General features: G+C 39.0%; 1 protein-coding gene across 1 annotated transcript; it reads right to left on the reverse strand.

Annotated features, from left to right (window-relative positions):
• Positions 1-8,132: 8,132 nt before the first annotated feature.
• Positions 8,133-14,870, reverse strand: LOC109030937 (uncharacterized). The gene is made up of 4 exons (XM_072296652.1): positions 14,444-14,870; positions 12,840-12,992; positions 11,439-12,088; positions 8,133-10,740 (listed from the first exon to the last, which is right to left on the reverse strand). Exons 2-4 carry the CDS (start codon positions 12,840-12,842, stop codon positions 9,978-9,980), a joined length of 1,416 nt encoding a protein of 471 aa, XP_072152753.1. The 5' UTR covers positions 12,843-12,992; positions 14,444-14,870; the 3' UTR covers positions 8,133-9,977.
• Between the last annotated feature and the right edge of the window lie 8,457 nt (positions 14,871-23,327).

Raw genomic sequence — 23,327 nt, forward strand, 5'->3', positions numbered from 1 at the left:
AAGATAGGCAATATGCAATGCAATAAAAAATTGCAAATTATTTCAATCTTATTGCAGTAAAAGTTTCAATAAATGGGGCCCCTTCAAATAGAAGGTAGGCAATATACACAACACTCAGTGAAATTGCAATAATTGTATGTAATTGCTAACTTATCGCAATCTGTGCTTCTTGCGACACGTACCTAATAGCATTACACAAGATATTTTCTTTTACACCTCCGAAGACGTAATTGCTAATTGCTCATAAGACTATACTTGATTCCCGCTGAATACCTCGGTTTGACCGCAAATTTAGTAGGAAGGTAGCCGATGGATTTGGAATGTTTTTAAGTTTCTGAAACTTCTGAACAGATTCGAACAGAATTTGTCAGATTACCGCGCAGCGGCTGGCTGCCCTGGTGGATAATTAATTGGACCGCGTTTAGCAGAAATGAAACCAAGCCACATCAGCGATCGCCAAATTTAATTTGACAATATAATGTTTTACAAGAGAACGTCTGTGCGGATTCCTTTGAAAACTTAAAGGAATTTGCTTCGTAATATGTGGGAAAGTCACGAAGATTTGCACAAAAATCCGCACAATTGTTTTTATGTAAAAGTTTAAATTGCCTATAATTAAATTTGAAAACTATTTTCTTCTTGCATTGTACTTTGGTGCATACTGAATAAATAGAAGTCCATTTTAGCAAACAAAAAGTCAAATGATAGAGCAATCATACTGAGATTGACATCGGAGTACCATTAAATGGACGTGCCGAGGGGGGGGGGGGGGGGGGGGGGCTGGGGAAATATTTTCGAAAAAATGGACTAACGTACTCGAAAACCCTCAGAATGTATACTATACTAGAGTTTTGTAAGTACCGAAATGTACCGTCGAAAATATCGTACTTTTTTTTACCGTAAGGCCTCCCCCATCCATGGCCCCCTGCCCGTGGCGGCAGGATTGAACGGACCGTTTCTGTGCCCTGGGTGATCAAATCAGAATGTTTCCTTTTTCCTTTTAATACTTATTACTACTTTTAAACTTATGACTTAATTACACTATTATACTTTCAGACTATTTATACTATTAGCCGATCGTCCTGAAACTTCTGGCTCATACCCTGTACACAAATCGGAAGAATTGTGGGCACCTATGATTAAATTTCCCCTTGAAAAAAATAAAAGTAGTTTTTGTTGAGGAGATTTCTTTCAAACTTCACATAATTATTAATAGGTGAAATCTGGGAAGAAAATCCAATTCTTGCGCCGCCGGAACTCGAATCTTCCGCAGTCGCATACAGCCGCAACTGTAAAAATCCGGAATTTTTGCGCGGGATTTTCAAACCGGGGCCGGATCAGCGAGCTCGGGGGCCGGTTTTTTGGCTCTGGCGAAGGAACGGATCGACGGACTTCAAACATCTCTTCGGATATCGAAAGAACAATAAAGCACTAAATATTAGACGCAAAGCACAATCGTTTCCGACAATTTTAAAGAAAGTTCTTTTTACGCCACTTTAGCTCAATACTCGGTTTTGGCTGTGGCAAGAGAACGGTTCAACGGATTTGAAAAATCTCCTCGGATATTGAATGGACTAATAAACCATTAGATATTAGTCGCAAATCACTCTTGTTTCATCTGTAGTTCACCGGAAAAGTATAAGGAGAACTGTTATTTTTGGGCGTGAAGTTGGCTCACCATTATCAATGGTTTTTTGACTGTATATAAGAGGAGAATGGCGGCACGGATTTAAAAAGTGTGTTCTAACATTGAAATGCCTCAAACCCGACGAAAAATTTCAGTCACTATACTTATAATATCTAAAAAGTGTTCGAACCCTCAACTTCTCCCAACGTATATGAATCAAATTATTTCCATTGCGCTATTCTTTACCAGGTTCTAAAGTGTGCTTACCAAAACTGGTTTTTTTATTGTTATGTGAGAACAATTTTTAATTTAATAATTTTTATTTTAATAATGAGATAACATTTTCGATCGTAAGTAATGCACTGTATTTTTCTTTTCGGCCAAGAATTTTTCTCCTGGATTTTTTTTCCTTCCATGATGCATATTCAAAAACGAATCATTATCCAAAACATCAACTTTCCACTTTTTGGCTTAAAAATGCCAAAGTTTCCTCCTTGTCTGAAGTTCCACGATTTTCACGAGTTCTCTCGCTGTGTTGAAATAAGTGTTTTCCCTGAATTTGGAAGCATTTCTCGGCCCTTCTTCAGACTGGACGGATTAAAAAACAGGGAACATCGTGAAAAGTGCAGGTACCTATAATCCGGGAAAGGGCCCTAAAGAACAAGAAAATTTTCGCATCCTACTGGTGTTCCCACTTTTACGTTAGCACCATAAGTGAAAATATAGAGTTCAGACTCTCTTAATTTTTTTTTCGAGCTGACCGTCTTTTTATGTTGTACATATTCATCGTAGGATTAAACATGTGAAAAAAGCAGTGATAGGTAAAAAAATTTAATTTAGCGGGTCAAATTATGAGACTTACATAATGGAGGGGGGGGGGTTATGAAAGAGACGAAAATAACGGTATTAATGTCACAAAAAATCGTCTAATTATCGCGATTTCGGAGCATGTTGTGCCAATTGCCTATCCGCTCATATGAAGGCACTATACTATCGGGATATTTCGCGTTAATATCGCAAAAAATCGAAATAAAAGAGGAATACCTAAATTGCAATATAAAGTTTTGTTGATGGTTCCATCAGGGCCCGATTAAGGGAGTGGCCACATGGGCCACGGCCTGTCGTGGCGGCAAATTTTGCATTTTTTTAAAATGTAGGTTTAAAAAAAATCGGAGTAAAAAAAAAAACTTACAAACCAGAAAGCGTCTTTCGGTGACACAAGAGACAGCACCTTCAAGGAGTCGAGTTAAGAGAGGAATCAAACACGCAATTTGGCACGGAGCGGCGCAGAGAGCGATGATGATGATGAGGACTTCTGCCGTGATAGCGAAGAGAGCCGTAGGTGCAAAAAAGAAGTTTTGAGAAAACGGGCTCAGAAGCTTCTGACAAGAACATTTTATTGAAAGAAGCCTCCGTTCTTTTTCAAATTGCCACTAATCGCCCGGAAGACTCCTAGAAATCTTATGGATGATTAAAAGTCGACTGATTTTATTTCCATTACACAAAAACGGTATTTTTCATTTTCATGCAAGGTTATTGTTGGGCAAGACAGCCGTAAAAGTGCTATCTTCTGCATGCTTTCGTGGTTGCGTTTTGGACGCCCAACAAACACATTTTCAGGTTAGAAATTGGCAGAAGAGGGCCGGCACTTTACTGGAAGGCACTGTTTTCACTGGCTCTCATGCATCTACGCGCTGTCTTGAAAAAAACCGTGTCATTTTTTGTGCACTTACGGCTTTTTCATACGTCTCGTTTTCATTAAATTAGGATGAATTTTGTTGTTTTAATTGTCTCAGTATAATTTCATCTTAAAGAGTTTAGACAAATTTTGAAGAAAACTCGATTTCGAAAATTTTCCACTTACGGCTCTCTTCGCTATCACGGCAGACTTGAGATGAAAAGGAGAGGCCCTCAGCGCGGCGCACGGTGAATCGAGTCCATGAGAGTGGTCGGAAAAAATTTGGGAACTTTAAACGCTTATAACTCCGTTTATACAAGAATCTGATGTTCTGCAAGTGGTTCCATTGGTTTTCTCGTGATATTTTCTTCCAGCATCACCCCTTGAACTTTAAAATGTGACGAAATAAACATCAACATTTGCAGTTTTTGTCAAAAATTTCATGTCTGACCTCTCTAATAGACTCAATCCACTGTGAGGCGGTCGGCGTGAAACGCATAGCGCCTACAAGACTGTAGGAATACTTCACGCTTTGCGCCAAACAGTGCGGTCAGCGCGGCGCGGCGGAAGTTAAAATTATTAAACCACATTTAAGGATGTTTGTTCTTGCATAATTTTTACGTTCATTTCTTACAAATGGAAGGCCTTGTTCACACAGAGATAGGTTTACGGAACTTAACTTTTGCGCAAAGTTCCGTGAACTTTTGCTACTATAGTGGTGACAGGGTTTTCGCAAAAATGTGCCAAACGTGGCTCGTGGCGCCACGCAACAAAAATTGTTGCATTTATAGCATCAGTTTCTAAAATGACCTCCTGACCAACTTCAGCAATTAAATCAGTGATTTTCCATCCATATTTGCTTTAGGTCCTTCACTGTCAGTGATTACATTGAGAATCTTGCTGTAATGAAAAAGTGTGAATCCCCGTTTTCATCAAAATTTAATAATTTTACCAGCCTCCGATACTGACTGACACCATAGCTATACTTTAAGCTAAGTGACATGAGCATCACATTCATTGGTAAATTTCCGTCAATGATAGGAATCGCATGCGTATAGGAAAGTATATCTAACCACGTGTGTCCAGTTCTCTCCCGGAGGTCTTGCCTGAGGTAAGATATCCAAATTCCACTTATCACAATATTTCAAACACTTTAAGGTGATTCGTCAAGCTCAAACGACGTGGTCGAAGTGGAGTGCGATATATCTCAATCGATTAGGTCAAAAATCTCGGCAAATTTTGAATTTTTAGCAAAAAAAAGGACGATAGCCCCTGCGCATGAGCCTAAAGAATCATTCTAAACCCAAAAATCAACAAAATTCAGAGAAATGAAAGTAGACTAGTATTTGGAAAAAAAACCTCGCATTAGATACAGAAATTGATGGCTGAATCGAATGCGAGGTTTTTTTCCAAACACTATTCTGCTTTCATTTCTCTGAATTTTGTTGATTTTTGGGTTTAGAATGATTCTTTAGGCTCATGCGCAGGGGCTATCGTCCTTTTTTTTGCTAAAAATTCAAAATCGACGGAGATTTTTTACCTAATTGATGCGATACCTATATCGCATGCCAGTTTGACCACGTCACTTGAGCTTGACGAATCACCTTAACAATTAAATAATAAATAAATTAAAGCAGATATTTTCTTAAAGATTTGCCGGTTGCTAATTTATTTTTTGTGATTTTTTGCCCTTCGCATCTTGAACTACGATGGTTTTGAATGATTCAAAAAGTAGCAGCTGCGTTCCCTTGTGAGGACTTGCCACGATCGTTGTTGCTAAAACTGTTGCCGTGGATCGGCAACAGTTTTAGTTTACTTACCGCCCGGTCTCCATTAGATGTTTTCGGGCAGCTGATTGTTGCAACTTCTCGTTCGACTCTTAGCATTCTTGCAACAAAATTGCTATATAATCAAGAAACAAGGATCCTGAGAGTTGCTGCTAGGTCCATTGGTTGGGACAGCTAATTTTGAGGTCCAAAGGTAAGTAATTGCCGTTCATCAGTTGCAGGGTCGGACTGGCTCGCATCTGAGGGCGTAGACCCTTGGCTGGTTAAAGGGGCGTAATGTGATATTTCCTGATGGGGCATCCCCTTCGTGGAGAGGGGTTCAGAAAATTTTGGCGAAGCAGCACAAGTTTACGCTATATTTTCAGGTTCAAAGTTTTTTAATCGTACAGAGTAAACATTGTAAAATTGAACGTATTGAAGTGACCGACAGAATTCTGAAATTAGAGAAAACAAAAAAAAATTAAAGCCACTAGACGCATCCAAGCACCATTATTTCTACAAGAACCGTGTCAGTGCTGCGGTTTACACGAGCTGAAGACGTGGGTCTAAAAGTCCATCCTAAAAAAGAATCAGGCAAGAACCTGAAAAAAGAAGAAAGAACGAGTATCAACACAGCCGACGACAAGAAAGACGTATTCGGGCCTTTTTTTTAACTTTTCTTCCGAATCTGAGCGACACCTCATTGGCAGCATATAGCAGAGCATTGAGAACTCACGCTTCGCGTCATCGCGCCTTCAATTTTTCAGATGCAGCACGGACGTCCATCAAGTACGAATAGTTGTATCTCTGCGCCGTCGTTAACGCGCATCCTTTCCCTCGCTCTATTTCCATGTTGTGTTTGTTTCCGTTTGTTTTATTTGTAATTTTGCTTTAAACTAGAAGAGCATTGCGAGTTCACGACTCACGCCATCGCGTCTTACATTTTTCATATGCAATGTGGACATCCATCTTGCGAGAATAGTTGTATCGCGTTTACACTTTAGATGTCTCTTATTTTTGAATTTCGAAATAAATTAAGGCTAAATTTGCCCGAGATATGCTATGATTTATGTCCAAATCAAAAGTCATTTTGAAAAGGAAGAAATATGCTTAAAGGTCTCTCATGAGGTCTATAAAGTGTGCGTATGTCGAAAAATCGAACCGGCTATCGTTTCTACGGGAGTTGCAATAGAGAATGAAGGAGGGGGATATAGCGCCTGTATGTCAACAAAAAGGTAACAATTTCACAGAAGAGTGTTTACGCTTCAGAAAGTAGTTCTTGGACCTCTGTTCACCCCTATGCGTAAAAGCACCTCTCTTCACTCCTAACTCTCTCTTTTTCCGTTCATTTAAGGAATTTTCCGCACATATTCTCGGTCGTATTTTTTTTTCTCTTCTTATTTTGCTATCTGTCAGAGGGGCGTGTTTTTGGCGCGCCAAGGGGGCGCATCTGCCAATGGCAGATTGGCCTTATGGCCAGTCCGAGCCTGATCTGTTGCAACGATCTATTGTCCGAAGAAAATAATGGAGACGATGTGGACAAAACCTAGTAATTGGCCGGCTTTAACCAAAATTTTCCCAGCTTAATTAGGTACACATTGCCTAATTTCCTAACATAATTAATTTTTCTCAAACCACAAACTATATATACTCTGCTTTGAAATTGTTTCATTATAATAGTCATCAAAATGAGGAATTTCATAAAATTTTTCAAGGCATAATTATACTTCTTACTCTCTGGTGAAATAAAAAAAAAAAACACGAGAAGAAATTTGAGAATGTGAAAATATGGTTCAGCTACTTCAGATTAAACCTATCAAATTATTATTCTACAATTCAGAACGTTGAACAAAGAAGGATGAACGGACGTAATCATAGGCAAGATGTATTTTCTCCCCAAAAATTATGCAATATTTCAATTTTGGATTGGTCTTTGTCATTTGGCTTCAACAATTCTCGAAAGCGCCCCCCCCCCCCCCCCCCCCGTCCCCCGAGAATGTTACACAATAGGTGAGTGCATCCTTATCGGTTTTTAACGTTCTTTATCCTCCATAATACGATTACCTACTGGGAAAGAGCCGTACGCAAAAACGACTTTTTTCGCCCCCCCCCCCCCCCCCCCCACTAAAACTTATTCAAACTTCGTCTATCAGTTACTCATACTGGAGCGCTCCGATCCCCAAATTTTCAGACCCCCCAAAAATTGTGGGGGGCGCTAGGGGGGATGGAAGTCAAAACCTGTGAACCTGGATATCTTTCGAACGAAAAAAGATATTTAGGCCCGGTTTGAACGAAAAATCGTCTAAAATTGCATACTTTAAGATTCTAAAGGCCAAAATCCCAAAATTTTATTTTTAAGGTACTTGTGTGCTTTTTTCAGTTTTTTGAGGAGAAACAATTTCTTTTAAACAGACTACTTAAACTGAAAGATCACATTTTTGTATTGGAACAAAAACCAGTTTTTTAAATTGTTCGTCTTTTTCCGCATCCAACGAAAGCGGTCACTAAAGTTGGGGAACCGAACAGTTCCGGAGTTATGAGCGATTGAAGTTTCCGCAACGCGCGCCGACCGATTTTCGCGCGCCAAAATATGGTTCCAAATAAGCCAGATTTGGGTGTTAATGAATCAGACTTTACGTCCAAACCGTGCAAAATTCATTTTTAGGTATTCTAGAGGGTAGCTGAGTTCAAAAATTACAGATACTTCCAAAAATTCACTTTTTTCCCGTAGCGCTACTTGAGAGGTCCACCGAGTGCCGACCAACCGGCCGCTCAGTGGGCCTCTCAAGTAACGCTACGGGAAAAAAGTGAATTTTTAGAAGTATCTGTAATTTTTGAACTCAGCAACCCTCAAGAATACCTAAGAATGTATTTTGCACGGTTTGGACTAAAGTCTGCATACGGCTCTTTTTTCCCAATATTAATGCCCGTCCTTAAAATTTCTAGAGCCCTAGCGATCATTATGACTATTTGCCCCCCCCCCTTCCCCCCCCCCCCCTCTATACTGCATATCCATAAAAAGTACTTAAATTGTTGAAGGAAATTATGTAGGATATCACAATGATCAGATACTGGTAGAGTTTTATTTATCATCAGTATGATTGCAATGCAACAAAATAATTATTAAACAAAGAGTTCAACCAGAAACTGAATTCTGAGCATATTTCCAAACATTTAGAATTTTATTTTGCACAACAAATCAGAAAATAGAAAATATTACAGAAAAAAAATGAATCTGAATTTCAATGAAACAGTAAAATTTAAGTAAGTTGATAAGTAAAAAAAAGTAATAAAGATTACTTTCACTTGTACAGAATTTAAAAAAATGCTATATTAAATTTCATCATGCTACTCTAGTAGCTTTGACCGTTTGGAAAAAAAGTTGAAAAATGTCAAACAGAAAAACTCTTAAAAAACTGTTAAAATATGAAGAATTAGAAAACCCTTTAATCCCAAGTAGCAGTGATGGTGATAAACAGCGATTTTATAGGTTAGTTATCGCGATTATATCGGTGGCAATTTATCGCGATATTACTGAGGGAAAAATTGCGATTAAATCACTATCCATCGCAATTATTGGCCTGATAAAATGGCGATCAATATTTGTCGATAAAATCAAAATAAAATCGCCCCACATCGCAATTTTCATCTTAATAATATCGCGCTAAATTGCCGGGAGATATGATTTTGATAGGATCGAGTATGATCGCTCAGATGTTGATGATCCTAAAGATTTCATCGCCAATAAAATGGCAATATATCGCAATTTTTCCTTTGAAAAATATATGCTACTTGGGATTTAGTCATTTTTCACATAAAAATGCCACCTTATACTTTTATGAGTTTTTTATCAGTTAGTTTGAGTAAATTTTAGGAAAATTTAGGTACATTTTTAGTTTTGTAATTAGCATAGTTTCTATTTATCTTTGCAATGGAGGATTTGCATGCAAATTTTTTATTGCTTCATCTGAAAGTGCTTAAAGAGCTGATTTCACAGTACTTTTTATAATTTTCTTCTGACATGGGAAATGCTTTAAAAATAGATTTAAAAGTGAAAAAATGCACCGCCTGATGACGTCATCTGGCGGCATTTCCCATTTAAACACATGTAATTTAGCAGAATCGGTTATTTTGTCATATATCCTCTAATAATTGCTCAATTTATGAATGAAGGGTATCTCCGTGTTCAGTTCGCTCAGTAGATTCCACTTAGACATGAAATTCATCAAATTTCAGACCCTTGCAAATTCTCCATTCACATCTTCACAAATGATTTTAGCATTTAATGAAACTTCGTGCAAATTTTTATGATATCTCCTTTTTAACAAAATTTCATGTCATGTTTAATTAAAACAAAAAAAGGTTTTCCAACTCATATGTTGCAACAGATTTTACATTTTTCTTTACATCCAATTTTAACAGTCAAAGTTAGTGGCATACCTACAGATAAAGATATAATAAGATTGATTAAAATTTGGTGAAATGAAAAACAGAGAAGAAGAAAAAAAAAAAAACAGTTCTGAGAATATACAAATATATAGGAAAATATTTGAGGTATCAGTGTAATACATTAGGAAAAAATAGGTAATCCTCTATTTTAAATGAAATAAAGAGTATCAGTCACTCTAAAATTAGAAATTCCTTAATAAATCAGCAAGGTTTGCAGTATTACATATGAACATTGAACAGAAAGGAAAGCTCCCAGGTTCCAAGATGCAAAGAGAAAAACTGAATTTATTGATTGTGGCATTTTTTAAATTTTGAAGTTAGTTTGGAAGAGGGCAACAATTAGGCACGACTATCATACCTTCATGACATAGATATGTAATAAAACCATTCAGGAAAATTTGCATTTTTAAAGAGTTAACTTATTAGCATTCTTAATTTTCCTGATTCCTTTCACTTCCTACTGAGGATTTAACTGATTAAGCAGCGCGGAACGGAGATTCACATAAAGACTAACACCTGAATTAGAATCATTTATCAGTGGATTTGGAACGATTTGTAAACTTATGTTCAGTATGAAAAGCATCATATTTTCATTAAAGTCTAATTTGAAAGTCTTAAGATGAACTTTGTGCCAGTATTCGTGATCATAGCTCATATCTAGGCAAACGCTGTGTAATTTCATATCGAATCCTTCTTTAAGCATTCCTGCCAGCCACAGTTGTTCAGGCGTTCTGCCATGCTCTGTGCGCATGCTGTGCTTATTCCAGGCATGCCTGAAAGCCCTTAGAGTGTTACTGATTCTCGGTAAAAAAATATAGTGCAAACAAAAAATATCAAGAATGTTGTTTTCATCAAGAATAAGATTGCTCTCTAAAAATAAAAACAGCTCTTTAAAATTATTGCTTACTTGCTCATTTACATCACGCCACAATCTTTCAATACGTTGATTGTGTACTGATGGGCCTTTTATAAAACTCCCTCGGCCTTCCCCCATCACAGTCACCATAAAATGCCTAACTGAAGAGTTTTCACCTCCGCTGTCCCCTCTTACCCTCGAAGGAACACCAAAATTATCAACGCCAGTCAGAAACTGTTGTAGAACTGTTTCGGCTTCATTGTCAGTGCTGCTTTCTACAAAAATTATATAGCGACTGAAACCATCTATGCAGCCATGAATAACGATTCGGAACATGACGAGTTTATGTGTTCCATCAATGTGCCTGAAACAATTGAAAAACAAACCATTAGGAATAAAAAAATGAATTGGAATGTCCCAGAAGCTAGAAGTGGAATGCAAAGAGTTTTGGAACTTTTGGATTTTAATTATAATTTGGTTTCACAAAAAAAATTATATTGTAAGAGTTGCAATTGCACCAACTTTCACATTAAGTACCTCAGAAGAAAAAGAAATAGACACATGAGATTCGGAACCAAACAGCCTTGCCTGAAAGCATATGCACTGGAGAGAATAAAAAAATTTCTACCGTCTCCTATCCAGAGTGGCAAGTCAAATTCTATTTCAAAATTCCCTGACTTTTCCATGACTTACTGATGGAATTCCCTGACCTTTGGTAATTATCACAAACCATCAAATCAAACACATTTTTTTCACGGAAAACAGTAATCGTTTGCTGGATGGTTTTAGTGTTTCAAAAAGGTTTTTTCGATAAGTAATTGCAGTTGAGCATGAAGTACAAATATTGATCGGCTTTGATAGAAAGGAAATTTCAAAATTTTGAGGAAAAAATCAAAAAGTCCCTGACCGGGCACAAAAATCTCTGACTTTTCCCAGTTATTCAAAATTCCCTGACTTTTCCCTGATTTCCCGGTTCTTCCTGACGCTTGCCACCCTGCCTATCACTCTTTCCCACGATGAAGCAGTCATAAGGTAGATGAATTTTTTCAGAAACATACATACCATAGATAATTAGGGTGTGGTACACTATAGACTCTCCGAGGTATTTTTTGTCTCATTCGTAGATGTACACCAAAAGGGTCGATTCGTTTCATGGCTTCCTTAACTCTATTAACATTTATTTTGAATCCGTGGGTTAGCAGAACGCCTCGGATCATAACAGCTCCTGCATTGGGTAAGCTCTGCATAATACTTGGTAACACATCTTCTAAAGCTAGTTCATCTAAATTCATATTTGGTTCTTCAATGCCATTGCTTTTACGAAAATTATACATTGACTGCCTTGAGAGTCCAAATATGGCCCCTATTTTGGACCATGGTAAGCCACTCTTTCTTAAGTGCAAGACAACATCAATGTCCAACTCAGCTATTCCTGCTACAGCCGCACCTTTATCTTCAGCATGAGAAAGTAAAAGGTCATTTAAACAACAAGAAGCAGCAGCGACCAATTGCAGTAGAGAATTCTTAGTTTGAGATATAAGTTCCTCATCATATGCAGGCAATTGCGATAATAATGTATCTAAAAATTGAATATGATGATGTACATTTGGCAGACTCTGTTGTATGAGAAAAACATTCTGTTGTTGCAGACCATTGACAAGTTGTTGGATATCATGATTGATCACATCATGAACATTGTCCATTCCATCAGCCTGTAACAGAAGAAAGATAAAAGTGATCATATTAGCAACTTTCTGCACTGATAAACATGCACTCGGACATTTAAGTACTGATATTATAAAAAGCTCAAGATTTTCGAAATCGACAAAATTTCATGAAACTTCACCATGGAAAGCTCATCACACAATCAGTGTTTTCCAAGTATTCATGGGGGCAATCGTGGAATTGCCGTTGAATAGGGTTTTTTTCTGTAAAATGCGCGATCAGATTTTTGGGTCGCAGAAATGTCTATGAATATTTATTGCACTAATAAGTCCTTCTTCGACCTAAAATATGAACACTCCACGAATTTTCCAGAAAAAAGGAATATTCAACAGGTCTTTGTATGATTAAATAGAGCAAATTATCACCTTGGCGATACAAAGAGAAAAAAAGAAAATTAAAGAAGAAAGAAAAGCTGACAGGAAAAAAAAATTAGTTGCCATTAATGAGTTTCCCTTAGTCTTGCTATTTTTCCTGTGAAAACTCGGCAGTAACTTCATGTTAGTTTCAAAGGCTTGCAAAACAAAGAAGTACAGAATCATTCAACCCCAAAACATTGACAGTTCTATGCCATTTTTCCTAACAGCAAGAGGATCGTTAATGATTTTTTCAATGTTTACCCCTGATTCTTTCTTTCAAACCACTATGGTCATCTTTTGACAATTACGAAATGACTCTTCCATACCCACAGACAATATAAAGGATCATTGAATTGGAGATCGAAGGGACTTTCACACTCACCATCGCTGCAATTCTTATGAATAACGTTGATTCTGCAGTTTAGAGCAACTAAAAGGATCACAAATATTCGATGGGACCCTGAGTGCATTAAGTTTTATGCATGCTCGAACAAGCCTTGGTGATACATGATTCAGGAGCATACAGGACAAGTTTCTGAAAAAGAGAAGAAAAGGCACAAGATTAAACTCAGAAAACATGTTCAGGACTGAGTGGAAGAAAATAAAAGAAAAATGTGATTTCAATTCAACAGGACCAGACTGGAAATGCTTGAGTGTTTTACAACCCAACAGACATTGCTCAATCCACTTTGATCGACTGAGGGAATTACTTTATTTTATTTTTTTTTTCAACTAGTCGTCAAGGGCTAATCCCATCTGTCCGCATCTTTCCATGGGCCCTTCCCTGACTTTTTTGCCTAATATCTTCTTGTCCCTGTTTCAAAATGAATAAGAACAGGAATTTTTTCTTTCTATAATACAGTCTCTAACTTTCTCCTATGTACAATCCAAACTCCTTCCACCTGTAGCACATGGGTAGTTCTCCATCACCCCAGTTTTTTCTTTGCAATGTCATTGGCTCATGCACTACCCTATTTCTAAACGCTCCTAGTTGCAAATCCTTCCATTTCTCGCAACCAAACAGCGTATATTCTCTCAGTTCCTTAAGAAACAACATGTTATGTACTTCCCTAATCTCATTTTATTTCAATTCTACATTTCTTCCCTTCCTCCTCTCTAATACCTCAATAATCTCTTTGTCCCTTACATCAGTCAGTCCTTTCCTCATTTTATACATTACAATGAAGATTCTGGCTTTAATCAACAATTCCATGGACAGCCAGCCCAGCATCTCTGACAAGTCTATTATTCCGTTTCTCCTATCACACCCTAGTATATATCTCATCGCCGAAATTTGTCCTTTATGCAAGTCCTTGAGTTCTTTACTATTTGCCTCTCCCAGAAAGGAAATGCAATAGTTCAGTTTTGATGCAATTAACGAATTATCAAGATCAATCTACACAGGTCAGTCATTCCCGATGACGAGTTTTGGAGCTCTACTGCGCAATGACGAACAATTGGCTGTCCGCAATGAATTTCTCATGAGAGCGGTCAGTGTGCGGAAAATTGGGTGTGCCAACTTAGGGCCAGGCAGGGGAGTGAATTTAAACAAAGATGCACAATGACAGCCCAGTGTAGATTGATCTTGCCAATCAAACACCAACTTTCTACTTACCTTACGTATGAAATCCTTTACGTTCCATAACATACTAATCTTTCCCCTGAAATCCCTTGTCACCTACTCTATATGTTCTTTCACTTTAAGGTCGTCAGTTAACCAAACTCCTAAATATTATGCTCGACAAATTAAGAACGGAAATATATTTCTTGTGCACATGATCAAACTTTCTGGTAGGAACAGCTCCGCCAAACTTGGGTTTAGGCAGGTTACAATGAAACAGGTTTGAGCTTTCGCTAAACTCTTTCAAGACTTGGTTAATCCTTTCAGTAGACAAACTTTCTTAGACAATGCCTTGTAATACATCTACCTGATGATGAGGCTAAGCGATTGCTGACATTTTGAGCAAAATAAAGTTTCTTACTTACCTGCCTCTTCTCTTTGAAGTGTGAAGTGTGTGAAGTTGGGTCGAAAGTAGATGAAGTGGGCGGTAAAGCCTCATTTTGAAACTCTGAGGTTGAGTCGAAAACGAAAGAAGTGGAAAATAAATTAGTTCAAGCATTTGTAGAATTCACTGTTTGAGGTTATGTTATTGACTGGTTCGAAATTCCTCGTGTATATGGAATGAAGCACCGACCAATGAGAGGAACGGATCGGGCTCCCACTAGTAAAATATTGTAAAATCTAGAGATTTTGAAGAATCTCGTCACTCTGATTGGTTGATGCGGAGCACACACAAATATTTTTTTCGCTATTTCGCAATTTTTTTCGTGGGAGTTGACGTAAGTTATTAGATTTTTCGTGCGACACCTAATTTCCTATATTTTTGTCTGTAAGGTTTACGGTAATGCTGCCATAGATTTGGAGCGCCGCGCCGGAAAAAATAGTTTTGACACAAACGGCGCAAATATATCGAAAACCGGCGCGGAATCCGGAAATTCAGAGATTTTCATCGATAACGGGTTTTTTCTTTCCGCGCGCCAGAAAAAATTCCGCGCGCGCAAGAAAAGGGTTTTGACACTAACGGCGTTCCATAGATACACACGGCGATTAATCGCCGCGATTGGGTTGGTTCGGGTCGCATCGCTCAACGCAATACAATCAACAGAGGCCATCAGTGCGATCACGTATACACCTAGCGATTAATCGCCGCGATCAGCGCTAATTGTTAATGTTATTATAACCTTAAAATGATCAGTATCTTATCTAGTTGATCATATTCACGGAAAAAAAAGACCTGTCATTTTAACAGTCGCATTGAATGTTAAATTTGTTTGACGTTTCTCTGTTCTTTTAGTTGTCGCGACTGATAGTTTAACATTTTAAGTATGTTGAAACAAAAGTGTGCAACTCTGTTAGCTCAACATCTTATTGATGCTTTTGAAATAACATTCTGTATGTTATTCCATCATCACACGACTGCTGAGTTAACGTCAGGCGCAGTCATTAAATCAACAGTTCCTGAAGCTTTTGGAATGACTGTCATTGACTTTTGATTTTACAGTCCACACGTTATTTTGACATTCGTTTGGATTTTAAATTTACACTCGTGCAGGTGTTGGTCTAATGTTTTGAAGGTCGTTAAATTTGCAGAAATAATCTGCTAAAGCAACAGCGAGGGTGTCGAAATAGCAGCCTCTCATTTAACAGCGAGTTGACGGTAAAATGCTGTCCGTTGCACGGAGCATTCCATCCCGGCCAGTCCCGCGCGATCGGCGCAGCGCGCGCATGCGCAGTTGTATACAGTTCTCGATCGCCCCGCTGCGAGCGGTGACGCAGAAAACCTCTCCTACCCTACCCGCCATACTGCCCACCCTCCTTCTCGAGGGTTGCGCGCCTTCCTGACAAAGGGCCCGGTCAGGGAAATTCTCAGAACTCCAACCGCCCGGGCCTGGCGTTCGGTTGTTTCTTCCTTCGGCGTTGTTCCCGCATTCCAGTCTGTTCGCTGAGGCCGCCATGTCATTGTTTAAAGGGATTTCGTTTGCTCAACAGTCAGTGGTTTTGAGTCAGAGAAGTCTTGCGCTTGCGTTTCGAAATCGTGCTCAAATTGTGTTTGCGAGTGAATTTTGGCGAAGAAAGTGATTAGTTTTGATACTCAGTGCGCGATCTGCAAAATTAGTAGCTCCATAGGAAAGTAACTCTTACGATATAAGCAAATTTGGGCACACTGTAATCAGTTGCGGGCAGACGCCATTTTTTGAGGCATCATCATGAATCCGTTCAATTCGAAATTTCTGCTGCCGTATATTTGTGCTTTTTGGTTTCAACTTTACCATTGACATTACACGCACTCTCAACTCAATTAGGTTTGCGTCCAGTGCATCAAATTATTATTTTTAGCGTGCCTTACATATTTATATGCAGGCACTCTTTTGATTCCGTTTCCTGTAGATTATACCATTAGCCCTGTCCTCTATACTTTCCGACCCAATTCCATTGTGTGATTTTTTCCTTTTCTTTCGTTCAAAGAAATTTAGGCTGTTTTGAAATGAAATGAAGTGATAATTTAGCAAATCTTAATCATGGTAGAATTTTTTGAAACCTTTTATAATACATTTTCGGTGTTTTTAACTCATAAGCACGATCTGCTGTTTGGTTCTTACGTTGTTTTTTATTCATGATGCCAACGTGACATTGTCTTAATGGCGTAAAGTGTTTCAATGTGTAATACAGTGTCTGTGCGGTATCTGACCAGGCTGCGAGTGAAAAGTTCGGTTATTTGAAAAAAGAAAATAACGGATGGAGAGGAAGGGTTTAAAATGTGCCTCACATAATTTGTTGACGACCTCAAGGCCATGATCAATTCTGCCCCACCGAGAACTGCAAAGATGTATACTTTGTGTAGTGTTTCTGTGCATCTAAACTGTTAAAATTTTTGTGAAATTAACTCATTGTGAAACTGATTTAGTCTGTAAATGTTACTTTGACCGGAATATTATCTACGGTTTTTGTATCATTTACTTGAAACCAGTTAAGCAGTTATCAGCTATTTACCTAAACATGTAAGTATGACCATAATTTTTTACAGTTGCGTGGCATTGTATCTGCTACATTAACAGCAGTGTGAATGAAAATTCAAGAGCGATTTAGCTTTTACATGAGCAGCAGCGCTGCTACATCGACAGCAGCGTGGATTTAAATTCAAATACGAACTGGCTGTCATGAGAACAGCGACGCTGCTATTTCGACAGCAGCGGCCGCTGTTAAATCGAAGGCAGCGTGAACGTCAATCTGATGGGGAACCGGCGTTTACCCCAGCAGCTGCGCTGCCAGTGTAACAGACTATTCGATGAAGGTTGAGCAGATTTTGCTGTCGTTGTTACATTCATTTACTGTCAATGTGACAGCAAAGCGCCTGTTGTAATAACAGACAAAGGTAATGTTATTTTAACAACCAGGATGCTGTGCCGTTTTTTAACAGCCAAGAGCTGTTCCTTCAGCAGTCGCGACGATTAAAATGACAGGACTTTTTTTTCCGTGTTGATAACAGGATAGTCGTAAGTACTGTGCCCAAAAGACTAGTGCCTTTTTTTAATGGAATGAAGATGAAGATTTTCAACTGAATAATGTTTCCTATTTCTGAAGTTCTGGTGCCTCTCCTGAATAATAAGTGGCTAATGAACGGACACACTTCTGCTGCAATTTTAACAATTTTCGCATCAAATGTAAAAATAAACATACTATAAAACTAATTGACGAGCACCTCGAAGACAGAAGAACGTAAACAAAAACACATGTAGACCACATGTACTGGTGGATTTCGCATCCATCAAGAATAAACAGGACTCAACAAATGCATCTACTCGCCCAAAAAGTAGGATTGAATCCTACTTTGGATTCAATCGCGGCGATTGGAGAAATTCCGAGAATTTCACTCGCCCGTCGCGGCGATTGACCGAATACACCTGCGTTTAAACGCCGCGATTGCAATCGCGGCGATTAATCGCCGTGTGTATCTAGGCCTTAACGCTACAAGGTATTGTATAGTCATTAGTCACTTATCATTGTAAGTATTTCTGGCGTTGATAGCCCGAATTTAAAGTGAAATTACTGCGGTGTATTTTATTTTGCTATCTTTATCAGTAAATAATTTAAAAACCGTGAGAGGTTTTTTTTTTTTTTTTTTTTTTTTTTTTTTTTTTTTTTAATATTTCTTATTTTCTCCATGGGTACCTGATTATCAATGTAATTTTTCGGGGGATCCCCCGAACCCCCTTATCTGGGGGGAGTCCTCCCTTTGTTTTTCAGAAATCCCCGACCCCCTCTCCGTTTTTCCAATTTTCACACTTGTCTCCCAAATTTCCGAAAGTACAAATTTCTCCTGGAAGCATCAAAAAGAAGAATGATTGGACGTTATTTCCAAATTTCTAAGGAAAAACTACCGCATTACAGCTCTCAAAAATCCGAAATATACTAAGTCCAAAATGATAGGTCCAGTTTCGTCAGAAAGTTGCACATGTGCGTGAAGGAACGAGCCCATCGGGTACATTTCTTTAAACACAAATTTCAGCCAGAAATATTAATCATCAGAATGATTGTAACTTCCTTGCAAATTCTCCGTAAAAATTTTAACTCAGACTACGATCTGAAAGCGTTTCATCAGGAAGGAAAACTCATAATTCCGTTTAGAAGTTGTATGAGCCTCGCATCGGGTACACTTCGGGTACATTTCAAATCGCGCGGTAAAAGCCCGTACCCTCTGCACGTCACACATCCTCAAGATGGCAGCCAAAATCGAAATGCGACCACCATTCTTTATCCGCCTTGGGCCAAGCAGGCCAAGGACCAGTTCTGTAGGACCCTGGACTCCCGTCAGAGCCAATGTAAAAATTCGTGAGCAGACACTAGTGCTGCTGTCTCGCGTAGGACCCTCGCAACTCACTGCTATTATCAGTTTTCAGTTTTGGACTTCACTTACATCCGTAGAATCACGTATATCTGCCAAAAATCGAAGTTTTCATCCCATCGCAGTGGGCGGTAGGTCGTGCAGGGATGGCAAGGATCGGAAAACGCCAAAAATATACTTATTTTTCAAGAATTCAGCCGCCTTATGTGTTATTTTTCAATCATCGGCTTAACCTCACTTTTGGAGCGAGTACCTCTGTCAAAAACATAAAGCCAGAGCGCTAAAAAAGCAAAAAATGAAGCTCTACTATTGGCTAGAGGATTGGCGGCGAAATCGGGACAAGTTTGAAATTCAAATGTAGGGCGGGAACTAAATAAAATTGCGAGAACAAAGTATTTTAGGTTGATTTTTGCCGAAATTCACTTACACACTCATATTTTTATAACTTTAGGTTAGTTTTGGTCCGTCGTCGAGCGATTAATTTCATTTTGGAGTAACGGTCATCTACGACTGTAACGGCCTGTTTGAACCGGCAGAACCACCATGAGCAGAAGAAAAACTAACTTTATCTGAGATTACTGCCTGTACCGAGCAAAAGTAGGTGTATTATAGTAGGACGCAGTCCCAACTTTCTTAATATATTCGTTTTAGGAATTTAAAATACGTTTCGAAGAAGAAGAAATGTGGAAAAATCAAGAGGACAAGTTCAAATCAAATTTCCGTTTGCCGCCATGGATTCCCGCGCTCATTTACACACTCACACAAGCACCCAGCGCCAAACCAGGCTTCACTTTTTCCCCGTGCTTTTAGATACGAGCACTCCGTCTCCATGTCTTTGGTCCATACTCTCGCTATACAGGTACCAAAGACATGAAGACGGAGTGCTCGTACCTAAAAGCACGGGGAAAAAGTGAAGCCTGGTTTGGCGCTGGGTGCTTGTGTGATGAGTGTGTAAATGAGCGCGGGAATCCATGGCGGCAAGCGGAAATTTGATTTGAACTTGTCCTCTTGATTTTTGCACATTTCTCCTTCGAAACGTATTTTAAATGCCTAAAACGAATATATTAAGAAAGTTGGGACTGCGTCCTACTGTGATACATTTACTTTTGCTCGGTAACAGGCAGTAATCTCAGATAAAGTTATAGTTTTTCTTCTGCTCATGGTGGTTCTGCCGGTTCTAACAGGCCGTTACAGTCGTAGATGACAGTTACTCCCAAATGAAATTAATCGGTCGACGACGAACCAAAACTAACCTAAAGTTATACAAATATGAGTGTGTAAGTGAATTTGGGCAAAAATCAACCTAAAATACTTTGTTTTCGCAATTTTATTTAGTTCCCGCCCTACATTTGAATTTCAAACTTGTCCCGATTTCGCCGCTAATCCTCTAGCCAATAGTAGAGGTGATTGAAAAAAAGCTTCATTTTTTGCTTTTAGCGCTCCGAGAGCACGTATTTGACTCAGTTTTTGCATAAATTTACTCATTTTCGCGGAAGAACGCTCATTTTTGTACATTCTTGGCCATCTTGGTTAGAATTGGAATTTGCAAACTCTGTAGACTGGCGCAGTGAAATTTAGTGTGTTAGAAGTTGTTTAGAAGGATGGCTGCACTTAGAGTACTTACCTGTATAGCGAGAGTATGGACAGATGTGAAACTCCGAAAATCCATCGGGCCTTCACCGATGCCTCCGTGAATGAAGTTAGGGCCCAGAAATGCAGCCAACCTATGAATTTCGAATGTCCAGAGCGATTTTTAAATACAATTGTTACGAACCGCCGTTTATAGAGCATGTATTTGGCTTACTTTTAGCATAATTTTACTTATTTTTGCAAAAGAACGCTCATTTATGTACATTCTTGGCCATCTTGGTTAGAATTGAACTCTGTAGGCTGGCAGTGAAATTTTGTGTGTTAGAAGTTGCTCAGAAGGGTGGCTGCACTTTTGGGCCCTAAGCCCTCCATCAAGCGATCTGTCCATACTCTCGCTATAAAGGTACTCTAGCTGCACTTCTGGGCCCTAAGACCTCCATGAAGCGATCTGTCCATACTCTCGCTATACAGGTACTCTAGGAGCTGGTGATGGATGAGTCGAGGTTCGGGGGGAAGGATCCTCTGAGTTTACTAGGGTCCTACGCAGAATTGCTGAAAGAGTTTAATCGAATGAAACATGAAATTTCACAAGAAAGGAGGGGTATATTCTGTTACTTTAAAACTACCAAAACTGCAAAATAGCTTTTTCCTGGATAATAATGGAGTGAAAATGATGTTACGCCGATATCTCATTGGGGTGGGGGGAGGGGTGGGCGTTGGGGGGAAGGATGTCAAAAAGGGTGAAATCTTTAATTGTATTATTTGTAAACTAGATTCAATGTCTTTAAGCAAAATTAAGCGTTACAGAAACCATATAACGGCCCTCATACGGTAGAACTGCGATGCAGCGTTGCAGCCGATGTCGGCCGTGCGAGTCTCCGACTTCAAGCGCTCCTAATACCCTAGTTAAAAAAATAAGAGTGATTCTAGTTGCATTTTTGGCTACATACTTTAATACCTGTGGTAACCATTTTTGCCGAAAAACTGCTAAGAAAAAAGATATGTGAGAAAACCGCAAAAAATTGCGGTTTTTTTTCAAATTTCCCGCCATTTTCAGCGCGCTCTGGCGGATGGTATGTGCATATAATCAAAACTTTGGTACATGTTTCTATACCAAAATTTTACTTACTCTCATTTTGGAAATAACTCATTTTGCCGTCTGACGCACAGGGAACGAGTTATTAACGGTTTTTGGACGAAAAATGAGATTTGGCAACGTTTTTTCAAGATGGCGGCTTTAGCGGCAAAAATCGAAGGTAGCAAAGTTCAGATTCGGATTCAGCGCTAAAAAAACACACAGTAAACATATGCCAGAAAGTTTTTCGCAAAATTTGCAAGGTAGGGCCCTTTTTCGGTCTAGATTGACTGGACTAATATGAATTTAAAGTAAAAAAGATCTCAAATATTTTCAAAGAATTCATAAATGTATTTCATTTGTTTTTCACCGATCCTTATGCATAAGAATGATATCACCCGACAAAGTTTCGAAATTAACTTTGCTATGAAGGGAATGATATATCTGACGTAGCAACTCATATCTGGGTAGGTATTTTTGTGTATTTGTGACACTTATTTGTAACTTTTCATAATTTTATTCATAATTTATCCTCTTCCCTCATGAAAAATTAAGCACTTCGTCCTCCGAAGTAAAATTCAGGCGCCTGAACTTTGCACCTGTATAGTTTTTTCGACAAAATGCACAAGAACGGGTCTTCGAGTATGTTGTTCACCAAAAAACATCAATAATGAATTCTACGCGAAAAATTACGAGAGAAAATGGTAAATAATCGATCAAATGACCAGGAATATTCGTTATCCTGGTAAAATTAGAGGCGCAACGTTCCATGACCGACCTCTCCCATTGACTCGATCCACCGTGCGGCGGAGGACGGGCGTCGCGTCGTGGCGCTGGGAGGGGAAAGGAGTCTACCGCTGCGGTGAGGGGTCGGTGGGCCTGCGCGGCGGGTGACTGCCCGCGCGACTCACTCCCAAAACTCCCTCCCGGATCGAACTCCCTCCCGAAATTCATTCCCCGATCCGATTCCCTTGCGGTGGTGGAATGTGGATTAATGTGACATCAGTCGCAACGTTGCGCTTGACCGCGACGCGTAAAAGCGGATGTTCCATGACTTTCCAAAAAAATCCTGCTGACGGGCCGCTTCAGGTGAAAATGTTCATCCCTCCCTCGATCCTTTTAACCCTGTTTCTCAAATAAAGGCAAACTCAATAATAATAACTACGGGGCTATGCCCCCTGGCCGCTACGCGGCCCAGCCCCCAGAGGACGCTTTGCGCTCTATTAGGCCCGCTTTGACAAGGAACGACCAAAAAATGAAAAGATTTTCATACTCGACTCTCATTTGTCTAATCTCCCTCTGGCCGGAAGCGATTGAACCAATAAGAATCGAATAAAAAAATCGGCATTTATTTCTAATTTCTCGCAAAGACTGAAAAGAAACGAAACAAAGCGTTCCATCGCTTTTGGATAGTCTGTGGCAAAGGAGCATACCTTCTATTCACCTACCTTACCCTACTAACAGACCAAGACTCTGTATTTCCCGCTAAGTTCAATTTTCTGGTAAATTTAAAATTCCCGCCATTTATATTGGCGGGAATTTCAAATGTTGCCCTCTTTTTAAGCTTCCTGGTCTTCTCTTATATTCAAGAACCTAGGTCCTATTTCCAAAATCTGATTAAAGCGGGCTCATATAGAACCTATCACCTGTCGATAACCGCAGAAATCATGGAAATCGGCCTATTAGAACGCGCAAACGAACTATGACAAAAAATATTTTACATTGTTTAAATGGGAAAATTCGCAACTTTACCACGTTATATTAAAAAAACCTGGGTCATATTTTGAAAATATAAACAAAG

Source organism: Bemisia tabaci, chromosome 1 (assembly GCF_918797505.1).
Source record: "Bemisia tabaci chromosome 1, PGI_BMITA_v3".
Classification (NCBI taxonomy): domain Eukaryota; kingdom Metazoa; phylum Arthropoda; class Insecta; order Hemiptera; family Aleyrodidae; genus Bemisia; species Bemisia tabaci.

Excerpts from the sequence above, each read along its gene's own strand:
- LOC109030937 (XM_072296652.1), bottom strand. Across the intron at positions 10,741-11,438 it reads CCACACCCTAATTATCTATG|GCACATTGATGGAACACATA; the intron begins GTATGTATGTTT and ends CAATTGTTTCAG.